This window comes from Haliotis asinina, chromosome 16 (assembly GCF_037392515.1).
Source record: "Haliotis asinina isolate JCU_RB_2024 chromosome 16, JCU_Hal_asi_v2, whole genome shotgun sequence".
NCBI classification, from domain to species: Eukaryota; Metazoa; Mollusca; class Gastropoda; order Lepetellida; family Haliotidae; genus Haliotis; species Haliotis asinina.
The window spans coordinates 22,362,405-22,376,965 of NC_090295.1; the positions used below are offsets into that span (position 1 = coordinate 22,362,405).

General features: G+C 41.7%; 2 protein-coding genes across 2 annotated transcripts; both read left to right on the forward strand.

The window, feature by feature from the left end:
- The first annotated feature begins 97 nt into the window (after positions 1-97).
- On the forward strand, positions 98-2,015 carry LOC137268602 (polypeptide N-acetylgalactosaminyltransferase 5-like). Its single transcript, XM_067803175.1, has one exon. The coding sequence runs from the start codon at positions 112-114 to the stop codon at positions 1,822-1,824; it is 1,713 nt and encodes a 570-aa protein (XP_067659276.1). The 5' UTR covers positions 98-111; the 3' UTR covers positions 1,825-2,015.
- A 6,438-nt stretch (positions 2,016-8,453) lies between these two features.
- LOC137267696 (polypeptide N-acetylgalactosaminyltransferase 5-like) lies at positions 8,454-10,064 on the forward strand. Its single transcript, XM_067802162.1, has one exon. It carries the CDS (start codon positions 8,454-8,456, stop codon positions 10,062-10,064), a length of 1,611 nt encoding a protein of 536 aa, XP_067658263.1.
- Positions 10,065-14,561: the final 4,497 nt, after the last annotated feature.

The window sequence follows — 14,561 nt, forward strand, 5'->3', positions numbered from 1 at the left end:
TGAAGAAGGCTGTTCATTGATGTCCAACAGAGCGAAACGCCGTGATGTGCTTGACGGTGACACTTCAGATCGAGCAGTTGAGCATTCATGACTATTGTAGGGTTATACACTATGGCCTCACCTCGCAGATGGCTACGGAAACGACGAATTGTCCTTATTGGTTTATTATTAAGTGTCATAGTCGCTCTGAAGTACAGTATACGGATGAATCACAATGAACTGTCTCGAGAATTGCCAGATGCCTTGTTACGTCTTCACCATCCACACGATCCTAATGTGAAACTCGTGTCTGCTCTAATGAATTTGACTGATCCAGGAGTCGGTGGGGCAGGTTTGTTTTTAGATGTGAGGAAACTACCAAAAGAAGAAGCCGAGAAGTTCCAGAGGAGTTTGGAGCAGTGGGAGTACTCCACTTATACCAGTAGTTTGGTACCACTCCAGAGATCTCTGCCTGATATCCGTCTTAAAGGATGTCACTCGCTGTACACAGACCTCAACCTCCCTGAAACCAGTGTGGTCATTATCTTCCACAACGAGCACTGGTCAGTCCTGCTTCGGACTATCCACAGCATCATGAACAACACTTCGCCTCATCTCATCAAGGAGATCATCTTAGTGGACGATGCATCTACAGACGAGGTTCTGAAGGGACCGTTAGAGGAGTATGTCTCCCGATTCAGCAAGGTGCAGCTACTACGAGCTGAGTCCAGACAGGGCTTGATAAGAGCACGGATGATTGGTTTTGAACAGTCCACCGCTCCTGTAGTAGTGTTCATGGACGCACATTGTGAATGTTTCCCTGGCTGGCTGGAACCATTGGTGACAAGGATTGCCGAAAACCAGAGCATAATAACTACCCCTAACCTTCACGGAATAAATTCTAAAAGCTTCAAAATTGAAGACTGGGGGAACGGAAAGAATCTTGAAATACCTGTTCTCACCTTCCCCAATCTTTTCTTCGCCTGGACCAAAATGTCAGAAGTGGAGTGGAAGAAGAGACAACGGGAGACTGACCCAGTTCGGTCTCCAGCTATGGTTGGATGTGTCATTGCCGTCAACAGGAATTGGTTCAAGAAGCTTGGTATGTTTGATCCTGGTTTGGAAATCTGGGGTGGAGAGAATACCGAGTTATCTGTCAAGACATGGCTCTGTGGAGGTGGACTGGAGATTATTCCCTGTTCAAATGTGGCGCACATGTACCATCCTCATCGACCATCGAAGGAAAGTGACATCAGGTACAAAAGAAATATAGCTCGAGTGTCCAATGTATGGTTGGACAAATACAAACATTTTACAGACAATTACGACGGTAGCATTGTGGATTATGGTGACATTTCGAAAAGGATAGCTCTCAGAGATTCACTGCAGTGTCATCAGTTTGAGTTTTATTTGACGCATGTTTATCCCGATCAGTTCATCCCAGGAAACGGTATTTACACAGGGCCGATACGAAATGTTGAGGTTTGTAACCATTGCCTCGACCCGGGAGGCAAAAGGAATGGGGATTCCGTGAATGTTTTGTTGTATACTTGTCATGGTGAAGGAAATCAGCGTTGGGATTTCACAGAGCATCATGAGGTTAGAAGAGGAGGACTATGTTTAGATTCAGGATATGGATCTAACGTTATGATGGAAAACTGCCACGGTCAGAGAGGAAACCAGGAATGGGAGGTGGTCAGTCTCAATGGTCACGTGTTTCTCCGGTCAAACGGATATTGTGTTGGCGTTACTAAAAATAAATCTGCTCTTGTCTTGGAGCTGTGCCACAATTCTGCACTACTACAATGGACTTGGAAGGAACACAGGAAACCTTTGATTTCATGATCGTATATTCTTGTTACATATGACAATGATTTATTGTCAGTCCCAAAGACAGGTAAAGTGAGTAGAGGGAGTCATTTTATAAGAGGGTAAGATTCTTCATGTAATGCCAATCAAACAAATCGGGAGTCATTTTAACAAGCGACTGCAGTTTCAGATTGCTCCATTTTATGCACTTTAACATATACGTTTGATTTTCGCAGACTTCTACTTACCTGAAACACAAAAAATGTGATAAATGTACTGTAGATTTTGCGGGTTTTTTTGGGGTGGTGTGGGTGGTGTGGGCGGTGTGGTGTTAACATGGTAGAAAGTCACGCAAAATGGGGATCGTACACAGCAAACCAATTAGTTTGACGTTGACAGATATTATGTAGAAAAGTAAAACATAAAAACAGCTGCATTGATACTCACTACTTTTTGATATCCCCCGTACCAGCGCATTATACCAATGTGTTGAGATGATAATTATAATGATAATGATAATGACAACGACGACGACGAATGAGGAAAGTAATCAACCTTATTTCCTTTCAAGTCCATAAATAGACATGGGTGGTCAATCAAACCATGAAAAATGGAAATATTAAGCTACTGAACTAATGTTATCTCTGAAGGGACTCGGTATAGGTGCAGAATGTTAGAGGATGCTTTGTTTCTTCTGTCATGACATAGGCACCATCATCTCCATCGCCGGAGAGGCTAAAATTGTGACGCTTCTCGGTTCAATGAGCTTACTTCCGATGCAATATTATGTACGATGCGATGCAAATCGTGACGCTTCTTGGTTCAATGAGCGTACTTCCAGTGCAATATTATGGCTGAATGAACACTGCGCACCTCACTCGGAGGCTCTGACAAATTACAAAGAAAACACCATTAACGTGAACGCTCTTTAATTTTGGCAACATTTAATCACTGTAAACAATGGAAGTTCAATGTAAATATCTCGAAAACTAATTATATAAAGTTGTAATATTTGGAGCGAGCCCAGCACGTAACTCCAAACTTTCTTTTGCCCTTTGAGCACCAAATAATTCCAATGTGATGGGTACACATACTTTGGAATCCATCTTCATAGAAATGGAGGGATAATAACTGCTATTACAAGACTCGCTCTTCACTCTTGAAAAAAAGTCCGAAATTTAAATTTGCAGATGGATACACCGGGAAGCATTTGAAAGCATCTGACATATCGATTCAGTCTAAGTAAACTTAGTCTCGGTGTATTTCGTTACACTCAACCACTGAGTCTAACAAAAGGTCGTAGGAGGTCGCGTCAGGTAACCTTAGAGCGACCAATGACAGTCCAATCAAACGCGAGTCGGTTAAATAGATTTAACCAATCAGACAACGGCTACTATTTAGGGATCGGAGGGACTTTCAAAATATTCAGGTCACTGACACAGATCTCTCCAGAAACAAAAATCTGTATATAACACAGTTATTTGACCTGCAGTATATACGCTTTGGGGTTTCTGTTGACATGGTTACCATTAGCTAATATTTTCGCAAGGTAACATCCTTGAATATTGCCAAAAACACTATTTTCAGCGACTGTTTACTCACCGTTGTCATGGTTGTACACACACCATGTGCATCACCCAGAAGTGAGAGTACACTAAATAGCATTCAGAATCGTTCGGGTACGAACCTTTTCCAGATAGAAAGCTCAGAATGCATGTGCGAATGTGCACTTTTGCGATTTGGTAAGCTGTGTTCTGATTGGTCAATCTCAAAGGTTACCCGACGCGACCTCCCATAAGGTTTTGTAAGACTCAGTAGTGGAGTGTAACGAAAGATACTGAGGATAAATCTACTTAGACTGCAAATCGATTTTACCTATTCTCACCTATGGATGTGAAGTTTGACGTTACGAAAGCCTACAAATTGTAGAAACGATACGCCGTAAATTTTTGAAATATGCTACTGGATTCCATTCGTCTATACCAAGCTTCATATTATATGGAGAATTAGGCAGATTACCTACTGAAATATATATATTTTTGTGGCCGCCATATGGCTGGAATATTGCTGAGTGCGGCGTAAAACTAAACTCACTCACTCACTCACTATATATCTTTCTAAGAATGACTGGACACTGGCATCAGCTTGAAGCTATTAGCACTCCACTAAAATGAAATCATTGTTCACATCCAACAAACTGTCTGCTCTTGAGAAATTATCCAAGTTTATATCTACATGCATCTGCTAATCACTTGTATAAAATCTTCACTTGTGTAAACAGTATACCCATTGTCTGTATTTCTCGTCCTGTCATCACATGCTTCTTATTAATTTATTTTACATAAATGCACACTGGCTGCTTGTACAAATTAGTAAATACACTCATTGATATAACCTTGTTTGTATCCGTAGCCCCTTAATTAGCTCTCGAGGGAAAAGCCAAAAATACATTTTAGCAAAGGGGTTCAAATCTCTGTTTGGACAATAATGTTAAAAAATATAAATCTAGACTTTTGCAGTCTTATAATCGTTTTTAGATGCTATAATTTACATATATTTCAAATTTGAACGAAATCGGCGAAGAAATGTTTTTACTAGGAAATTCGACCGCCATACTCATAAAATAAATACACAAGGGGTGACACTCGCGATCCTAGAAGTGTGATCGAAAATCGCACAGCTCGACTATATTAACGTGCGGTTCAATCAAACCGTGCGTTTTTCACCCATAAAATGTGTTGAACTTGTAGGTCAGTCTTTCGCATCCCTGTCCATAGTATTCAATTTGTCTACCTGCTTCTCATATTTGAACGCTGACCCTCGCAATTGCACCACCCTCATTCTTTGAACAAACGTCTGGCCTCTCCTCGGTAAACATCGACAGTGTCCGTAATCTCTAAATTACTTGAAAACACAAGACGTCTCTCATTGGTCAATTTCCACGTGAACACAACAAACAAACATGGTAGACAGGAAAGAATTTCTAAAACCATGTTCAAGTTTTCCGAACGCAACAACATATTAACTGTCAAAACAATATCCCGCAATGTTTACAAACACAAAAAGCAGCACTGTCACTCTTTAGTCGCATGCCGAGATGATCCACAGTCGTCGGCCATAAACATCTCTGAAAAGTTACAAGTCGTCGGTCGGTTACAAAAAGATCTATTCTTCGATTCTGTAGGGTTATGAGTCGACAGTCAGTCAGGAATTTGAACTATCACTTCAGATTTTCTCCATATCCGATCCACACACATCAAGAAATTGTCGAGGTAAAACACAACAGTTTCTGACGACTTATTGTTTACCCTTGGTAAGGCTTTATGAGTGCAAAATATCCCAGAACGGCCTTCCCTATATCACAATTCACAATCTGAATGGATCCCTGGTACAATGCCATGTTGATCTGGATTCTCATGGGGCCATACAAGATATGTAGGACAAATGACCTTCTTCTTAATATTCCATTGTTTCATGTTTGCTATAATGAACCTGGGTTAGTGACAATGACTTGTTCCAAAGTTGAACAATATATTCTGACCAGTTGATTATGTATTATAATAAATAAAGTATACATGTGACGACCACTTTTGCGTTTCTTTTTTATTTTAATATATGTCATTTTTTTCAAAGTATATAATAAAGAAGAACTTCACTTTTATAAAGTTATCCATACCTAATGGTAAACAAGAACAGATGAACGGGAACCGGCTGTGTATGCTCTCAGAAGACCAATGGCTGCCGGGTCACGTCGGCGCAGCAGGTAACACAAGGCTAATGCTCCAGGTAACACAAGGCTTATACTCCAGGTAACACAAGGCTTATGCTCCAGGTAACACAAGGCTTATGCTCCAGGTAACACAAGGCTGATGCTCCAGGTAACACAAGGCTTATGCTCCAGGTAACACAAGGCTTATGCTCCAGGTAACACAAGGCTAATGCTCCAGGTAACACAAGGCTTATACTCCAGGTAACACAAGGCTTATGCTCCAGGTAACACAAGGCTTATACTCCAGGTAACACAAGGCTTATGCTCCAGGTAACACAAGGCTTATGCTCCAGGTAACACAAGGCTTATACTCCAGGTAACACAAGGCTAATGCTCCAGGTAACACAAGGCTTATACTCCAGGTAACACAAGGCTTATGCTCCAGGTAACACAAGGCTGATGCTCCAAGTAGTACAAGGCTGATGCTGCGGCTTAAGTAGCACCTGAAAGCTCATTCTCTCCACTGCTGATCCGTGACTTCAAACACCAAACCCATTATCAAAAGTTATACTCGGGACCCCCAAGCGAAAGAAGTAGGACACCCATAAACTTCATGAATTGTAGTCAACAGTTGGCTGTATACCCAGCTGGGTTGTTCGTATGGGTCACAGTCAGTTTACTTATGACGATCTGCTGAAAACGGATGGGGATGGACCTCACATGGGTGCCTCTTGCGACGAAGTGTTCACCATCATATTGAGCTTGACTTTGTGAACTTTTCATATGTAGGGATTCACATGCTGCAAATCTGAAAGAACTGTTTTCCCGCGTCAGCGCGCCTCTCCAAAGTTGAGCTGTAGCTAAAATTGTAACTTTGTAGTGCGAATAGCGAATGTCCTTTTGTCTTCGATAGTTTTACATTTTGAATACATTTTTATTTGGTCGCATTACATCGGAACGAGAGAGTGAATTTGTTTAGTTTTACGCCACCTTTTGCAATATTACGGCAATATGACCGTTGGAATTCGTTCTCAGGCTTGAGTGTGACGAAAGAACGCTTTAACCAGAAGGCTACCCCATTGCTCCTCAGCACTAGGACAAAGTTGACGACAGGTCTCCTGTCAGTTTACACCGTTCCATAACATTAAGTATCATGTTACATAAGTAAAACTACATTAGTTAATTCGGATGAAAGCCGAATTAACAGTGTCGGTTTTATAAGTGCCACAACATGCAATGTGTTTACTTCACTGAACGATACAAATAAATCCAATGACTCTAACGACACGCTTTTTTCCTCATTACACAATATATGCAAAGAGATCTTAATCATCTGGGACGTGATTGGTCGTCGTGCGCAACAAAGGGATCCTCCTGTACTGAACCCGGCCCACTTGGAAGCTGCTTTACTCGAAGAATGGCGCAGGTTTCCCCTTCAGAGGATAAGGAGGCTGACAGTGGGTGTGAGGGGGAGCTGGCTGTCATATAATCTCACGAAGGGTACACTCTGTATTGACCTTTACTTGTGCAAGACACGCAGAATGACTCTTTGAATGTTCGCATTCACCAATAGATTCAACATTCCATGGCCATACTAAGTCTTGTGCAAACATGGTTTTATATGAAAATCAGGTTGTTGTTTTTCAATCGGCATCAGAAAATCAACATGCATTTCAAACATTTTGTCGTTTTTTTATGTCATACGGGTCCGAAAAGCTCATGTTTTTCCGTTTTCTGTATGCGTTAAAACCTCTCATTGCAGAAATACAGGGGATATTTTATTTACGTTCTTTGTGTATGGCGTCTGCAAATTCGTGGGTCAATGTTTGAGCAAGTCACAGAAACAAACGTTAACGTCAGGTGAGTTCGCCTTTTGGTTTCACCAAGATTCAAGATGGCACCATGTATAGCTGTCGATTGACGATAGATTTTGTTCGTTTATTTTAAGAGGGTCCCTGTGCTGCAATTGAAATGCGTTCATATTTCTATACTCTTTGTTTTCATTATCTATATCACATAAATAGGTGTGCTATATTTTGACATGATGTGTTGAATAAAGGAATTGTTCAATATTCGATAAACGTTTTCCCTACCCTCATAGATATAACTATGTCCCGAATACACCGATAAGTCGAATTTACTACAAGGTCCCCCAAATCATTGGGACTTTACTGTATTGCAAAAACAGTACATTTCGCAAAATCATTTTTTCCGCAGCTATTCATGTCCCTATAGCACTTCCGTACTTCAGTGCTTCCTTGCAAAAGTTTTAAACTTTTTTAATGTCATATATGACGGTTTTCAGAGACAAAGGTATAACACTGCGCATCATGTGAAAAACACATTAGGATTTTGCGGTGCATCGGTACACCCAGGCTGTCCTGTAAACCGAGGACCAGCGAAATATTTCAAGTTCGGTGACATGGTTGACCTACCACAAGGCATCCGATGTGAAAAAATAATTTTCTGTTTAGTACACACATGGACTGTGCTGCTGAAAAAGAATGAAAATAGAAATGGTGGAAGCTGACTCCAAATCGACACGACAATGTTAATTTTGTCTGATAATTGAAATAGAAATATTTTTTTCCCGACCCACCGTTAGGACACACAAGCACCACAAATTCAAATACAAGCCAACTAATAACATTTACGATAAGAACACATATTGGGAAAGATAGCAGGATTTATACTTATGCAGGAAATCATCGCAATGTTTACCACGTTATCATATCTGACGGTCAACAGTTTATGAAGAAGGCTGTTCATTGATGTCCAACAGAGCGAAACGCCGTGATGTGCTTGACGGTGACACTTCAGATCGAGCAGTTGAGCATTCATGACTATTGTAGGATTATACACTATGGCCTCACCTCGCAGATGGCTACGGAAACGACGAATTGTCCTTATTGGTTTATTATTAAGTGTCATAGTCGCTCTGAAGTACAGTATACGGATGAATCACAATGAACTGTCTCGGGAATTGCCAGATGCCTTGTTACGTCTACACCATCCACACGATCCCAATGTGACACTTGTGTCTGCCCTAATGAATCTGAGGGATCCAGGGGTCAGTGGGACAGGACTGATATTAAATGTCACGAAACTTCCCAAAGAAGAGGCAGAGAAGTTTCGAAGGAGTTTCGAGCAGAGGGAGTACTCCAGTTACATCAGCAGTCTCATACCTCTCCAGAGATCTCTGCCTGATATCCGTCTTAAAGGATGTCACTCGCTGTACACAGACCCCAACCTCCCTGAAACCAGTGTGGTCATTATCTTCCACAACGAGCACTGGTCAGTCCTGTTACGGACTATCCACAGCATCATGGACAATACCCCGCCTCATCTCATCAAGGAGATCATCTTAGTGGACGATGCATCTACAGACAAGGTTCTGAAGGAACCGTTGGAGGAGTATGTCTCCCGATTCAGCATGGTGCAGCTGCTGCGAGCTGAGTCCAGACAGGGCTTGATAAGAGCACGGATGATTGGTTTTGAACAGTCCACCGCTCCTGTAGTAGTGTTCATGGACGCACATTGTGAATGTTTTCCTGGCTGGCTGGAACCATTGGTGACAAGGATTGCCGAAAACCAGAGCATAATAACTACCCCTAACCTTCACTCCGTACATTCTGAAAGCTTCCAAATCATTGAATGGGGGCAGAGTAAGAGTCTGGGAATACCTGTTCTCACCTTCCCCAATCTTTTCTTCACCTGGTCCGTCATGTCAGAAGTGGAGTGGAAGAAGAGACAACGGGAGACTGACCCAGTTCGGTCTCCAGCTATGGTTGGATGTGTCATTGCCGTCAACAGGAATTGGTTCAAGAAGCTTGGTATGTTTGATCCTGGTTTGGAAATCTGGGGCGGAGAGAATACCGAGTTATCTGTCAAGACATGGCTCTGTGGAGGTGGACTGGAGATTATTCCCTGTTCAAATGTGGCGCACATGTACCATCCTCATCGACCATCGAAGGAAAGTGACATCAGGTACAAAAGAAACATAGCTCGAGTGTCCAATGTATGGTTGGACAAATACAAACATTTTACAGACAATTACGACGGTAGCATTGTGGATTATGGCGACATTTCGGATAGGATAGCTCTCAGAGACTCACTGCAATGTCATCAGTTTGAGTTTTATTTGACACATGTTTATCCCGATCAGTTCATCCCAGGAAACGGTATTTACACAGGGCCGATACGAAATGTTGAGGTTTGTAACCATTGCCTCGACTCGGGAGGAGAAAAGAATGGGGATTCCGTGAATGTTTTGTTGTATTCTTGTCATGGTGAAGGAAATCAGCTGTGGGATTTCACAGAGCATCATGAGGTTAGAAGTGGAGGACAATGTTTAGATTCAGGATATGGAGATAACGTTGTGCTACAGAGCTGCCACGGTCAGAGAGGAAACCAGGAGTGGGAGGTGGTCAGTCTCAATGGTCACGTGTTTCTCCGGTCAAATGGATTTTGTGTTGGTGTTACTAAAAATAAATCCGGTCTTGTCTTGGAGAAATGCCACAATTCTGCACTACAACTATGGACTTGGAAGCAACGCAGGAAACCTTAGATTTGATGATCGTATTTTCTTGTCACTTATGACTATGATGTATTTTCAGTCCCAAAGACAGATACACAGAGGAAGGGGGAGTCATTTTAACAAACGATTTTAGTTTCAAATTGCTTTTTTATGCACTTTAAAATGTACGTTTGATTTTCGCTGACTTCTACCTACCTGAAACAAAATGTTTCTTGTGCATATTTTGTTTCCTGAAGTTTGTGATAAATTTACTGCAGATTTTGCGTGCATTATATCAATGTGTTGTGATGATGATGAAAATGACAACAACGACGATGCTATTAAAGAACTCGCTTATAGGGCAACCAAAGCCATGTTCTCACTCTTGAAAAGAGTCCTAAATTAAAATTTGCCGATAGATACACTTTTGAAAGCATTTGACATATTGATTGACCTATTAACTTTATTGACCTATTCCCACCTATGGGTGTGAGTACAAATACTCATTGATATATCTTGTTTGTATCAGTTCACCTGACGAGGCGCAAGGAACGTTGTGACATATGGATGGATGGAGGTGTGTGTGTGTGTGTGTGTGCGTGCGTGCGTGCGTCTGTATGTATGTATGTATGTATGTATGTATGTATGTATGTATGTATGTATGTATGTATGTATGTATGTATGTATGTATGTATGTATGTACCATCACATTTAGTAATAGTAAAATAGTCCGCCAATATGGCTCTCATAGCTTAGCACGTTGCCACGTCTATTACTATAGGACACTTTCCGAAACTATTGAACTTTTTGAACTCCCTGGGGATCATACACCCATGCTGCCTGTTAGACACAATGAACTGAAGACTCAGACTGCCAGCACATACACGCGGCTCCCATTTTACAGCTGGTGAACCGAGGCAATGTGGATCTTGTTCAAGGATACCACGCCAATGTAACCAGCTCCAGACCCGAAACCAAAGTGCCTCCACCGGGGATCGAACCCGCGCCTTCAGCGTCATAGCTAGGCGCCTTACTGCTGCACTATTGAACACCACATTTAACGTACTAATGTACAACCTTTTGCTAATCATGCATTAGCATGAGTCATTTTCCTTGGCGTTTAATCTTGACTCATATGTATGGTACAGTCAAAATTACCCGCAGTGATAACAAAAAGAGCAAAGTATGTGTACGTGGTACACAGATAGCTCTGACTAAACGATGAAGGCTTTATCTCGAAGTAACCGGCAACGTAAATCACAGTAAAACCAAAATATTAAAAACCTCGGCGTTACAGTCCATTAATACAAAAATACATTTGTAATGAAATGAATGTCACCCCATGGTACAAAAATATGAACGTTTTGAATCCTGCAAGTTAAGATCGTGCAAACGCCAAAGAGATACTGACATATAGAACGAAACCAGTTTTCAGTTTATTAGCGTGCATTTAAGAACACTGCAAGCGAATGGCAACCCACAAAACAAGCTCCCTTGGACAAACGAACCAAAACAAAAATGGACTTTTCGAAAACGGAACCAGTGTTATAACGTAATATAGATTTTTAAACGATATTAAACAGCTTTGGTACAGAGGGATTAGGGTGCAGTGTAGAAATTCCTTCAGCCACGAGGACTCAGTTGAAGTTCCTAGAAGTACATTAATCATAGTTCTCCACGAAATGAGATTTCGACACACTGACAATGGTGATGACGAAACAGTGGCCCATAGGCAGCATTAGTTCCTTTTCTGAGGTCACGCTCAGGTCACTACAGTGTACAGTACTCAACCCCGTGCGCTTAAAATAACCCACGAATTCTTTTGCATATGACGGCCACATGAGTACGTGCACATACCTACATGTAGTTGGTGATACAGCAACGTGCAGTGAACTTGTGTCCCTGTCGACCCAGCTGTGAACTGGGTACCTCGTTAGGATGTGCAGAAACCATTTAATAGATGATGTTTGGGATGAGGGAGCCACAATAAACTCCCAGGGTGTTGAAACTGATAATACGATGTGGAGACTGACATACAATGATCGAGGGAAACAAACGACAGCGTTTGAGCAAGCACTGCGCTATGCCTGAGAAGTAAACTTTGGGAGCACAGTAAGCACTGTGGCAGCCTCTAGAGGGAATGTGTAGGAAATCTAGAATAATTTCTTTTCATTATATTCTAATATTTTGTCGCTTGGAGACAAAATTATACAATATGTCTTGAATGTAAGGAATCAGATCAGTTAATTTAAATTATTTAACTTACTCAACGGACTTAATCTCGTTAGGCAAATATTATAAGGGATTTCTCGAAGGTGAGTACAATGAAGGTCATTATTGGTATTCCCCGCGTTAATGATGCTGGAACATAGGTACATGCAGCGTAAAACCACAGTCACTCTTGTACATGGTTTGTGACAACGTTTTTAGCAATATTCCGGCAATATCACGACGGGGGACACCGATATGGGCTTCACACGTTGTACTGATTCGGGGAATTAAACCCAGGTATTCGGCGTGACGAGCGAACGCTTTATCCACGAGGTTACTCCACCACCAGCATTCTTACGATTTCAACGGTGCTGACGTATCTGTGTGTCGTTGTACAAAGCGATCTTAGCACAGGGGTGATTGTAAACCGAGCATTATTGAAGAAATGATTATTTCTAATCTTACCATCTCCAAATTAAGCAGCTATTACTATGGTTGTACACTTTGTCCGGTCTAATAAAGTCATATTTGGCGGTCGAGCAATTTGGAACCCCAAAAAATGGTTATTGAATATACGCTTTGTCACCAAAAATATGGTACTGGAAGTAGACTGGGCTCCGTCTCGTATATTGTATGTTGGCGAGCGCAATGAGAGCCGGGAAACTGGTTAGTACCGGAAGTAGCGACAGACGATACTTTCAGCACCTAGTCGCGGCCCTATATTAGCATCAAGTAATTCGTCTTTATCCTGCTGTAACAACAGACCCTCTTGCTGAAGCTTTCTGAGTGCACTGTAATAGATTCCCTTGGTGGAGAATCAAACCGAAATATCAGTCTCAGAACCAATTCAGACAATGACCTACTTTTCAGGCGGGTCAAGGAACTCCGGGAGGGAATTGCCCTAGGTGGGAATTGCCCTAGGTGGGAATTGTCCGGGTGGCATTTGTCCGGGAGGGAATTGCCCTAGGTGGGAATTGTCCGGGTGGCATTTGTCCGGGTGGGAATTGTCCGGATGGAAATTGTCAGGTGGGAAATGTCCTGCCCTCTTTTCAGCCGATATGAATAAATATATTTAATATTGGGCGAAGAGGCCGGTAACTCAATTGATATCAAGACTCTAAGACATCGTCTCGCGATTTTAAAACTGCTTATTTTTCAACGCACAAACATTAATACGCAAATTCAGTGCATTCAATACATTTGCGCCATCAAGGTTTATCAATGTGCTAAATAACTGTGATTATATACACGTAGAAGACTGTTAACTCGAGGGAAATATTCGCCAAGCAATCTACCTGTTGCCATGTTGTCATCACCTTAGGTACGTGTGCGTCGTGGTCAGTATAAAAAGGTGACCTCGTTACATTATGCACTGATGAAAGAAAATAACATCTGCAAAACATAAAAGGGGATGTAACCGAGAGAAACGAAGCAACAGGATACAAAAACGCATAGGACATTTGATGCAGATTAGAAGTAAATTACTCCGTACCCTTGGTCTCATTTCGCCCCGTAGTTTTAGTGTGTTGACGGGACACACGCGGACTTACCCTCAGAGGAATACTGGAGATGTGTCATCATTCGGCCTGTCTACATCTGTCTGTCTCTTCACCAACGTTGACCTACATTCAAGATCGCTCGCTGTTAAAGATTTAGTACGACTGTTTTACTGAAAGCCAAGGGTTTTGTGAGTTGATATTATATTTGTTACCTATTACTATAGATTTGACTCAGTTGCATTGTACTAGAAACCTCTATTGTGAATCGTTGTATCTATTTGTCTGCTCAATACATAATATTGAATATTTTAGACTTATCTGTGTTATGTTTTGCTGATTCTGAGAGGATTTCTTTTACTTTTGTGCAAGAGTAGCAAGACTCCTCGCCATGAAACTGATATATTAGTACACAGAGTAGCAAGACAACTGGCCATGAAACTAATATATTAGTACGCAGAGTAGCAAGACAACTCGCCGTGAAACTGATATACATGTATTAGTACACAGAGTAGCAAGACAACGCGCCGTGAAACTGAGAGATTAGTACACAGAGTAGCAAGACAACTCGCCGTGAAACTGATATACATGTATTAGTACACAGAGTAGCAAGACAACGCGCCGTGAAACTGAGAGATTAGTACACAGAGTAGCAAGACAACGCGCCGTGAAACTAATATATTAGTACACAGAGTAGCAAGACAACTCGCCGTGAAACTGATATATTAGTACACAGAGTAGCAAGACAACTCTCCGTGAAACTGATATATTAGTACACAGAGTAGCAAGACAACTCGCCATGTAACTGACAGATCAGTACACAGAGTAGGAAGACAACTGG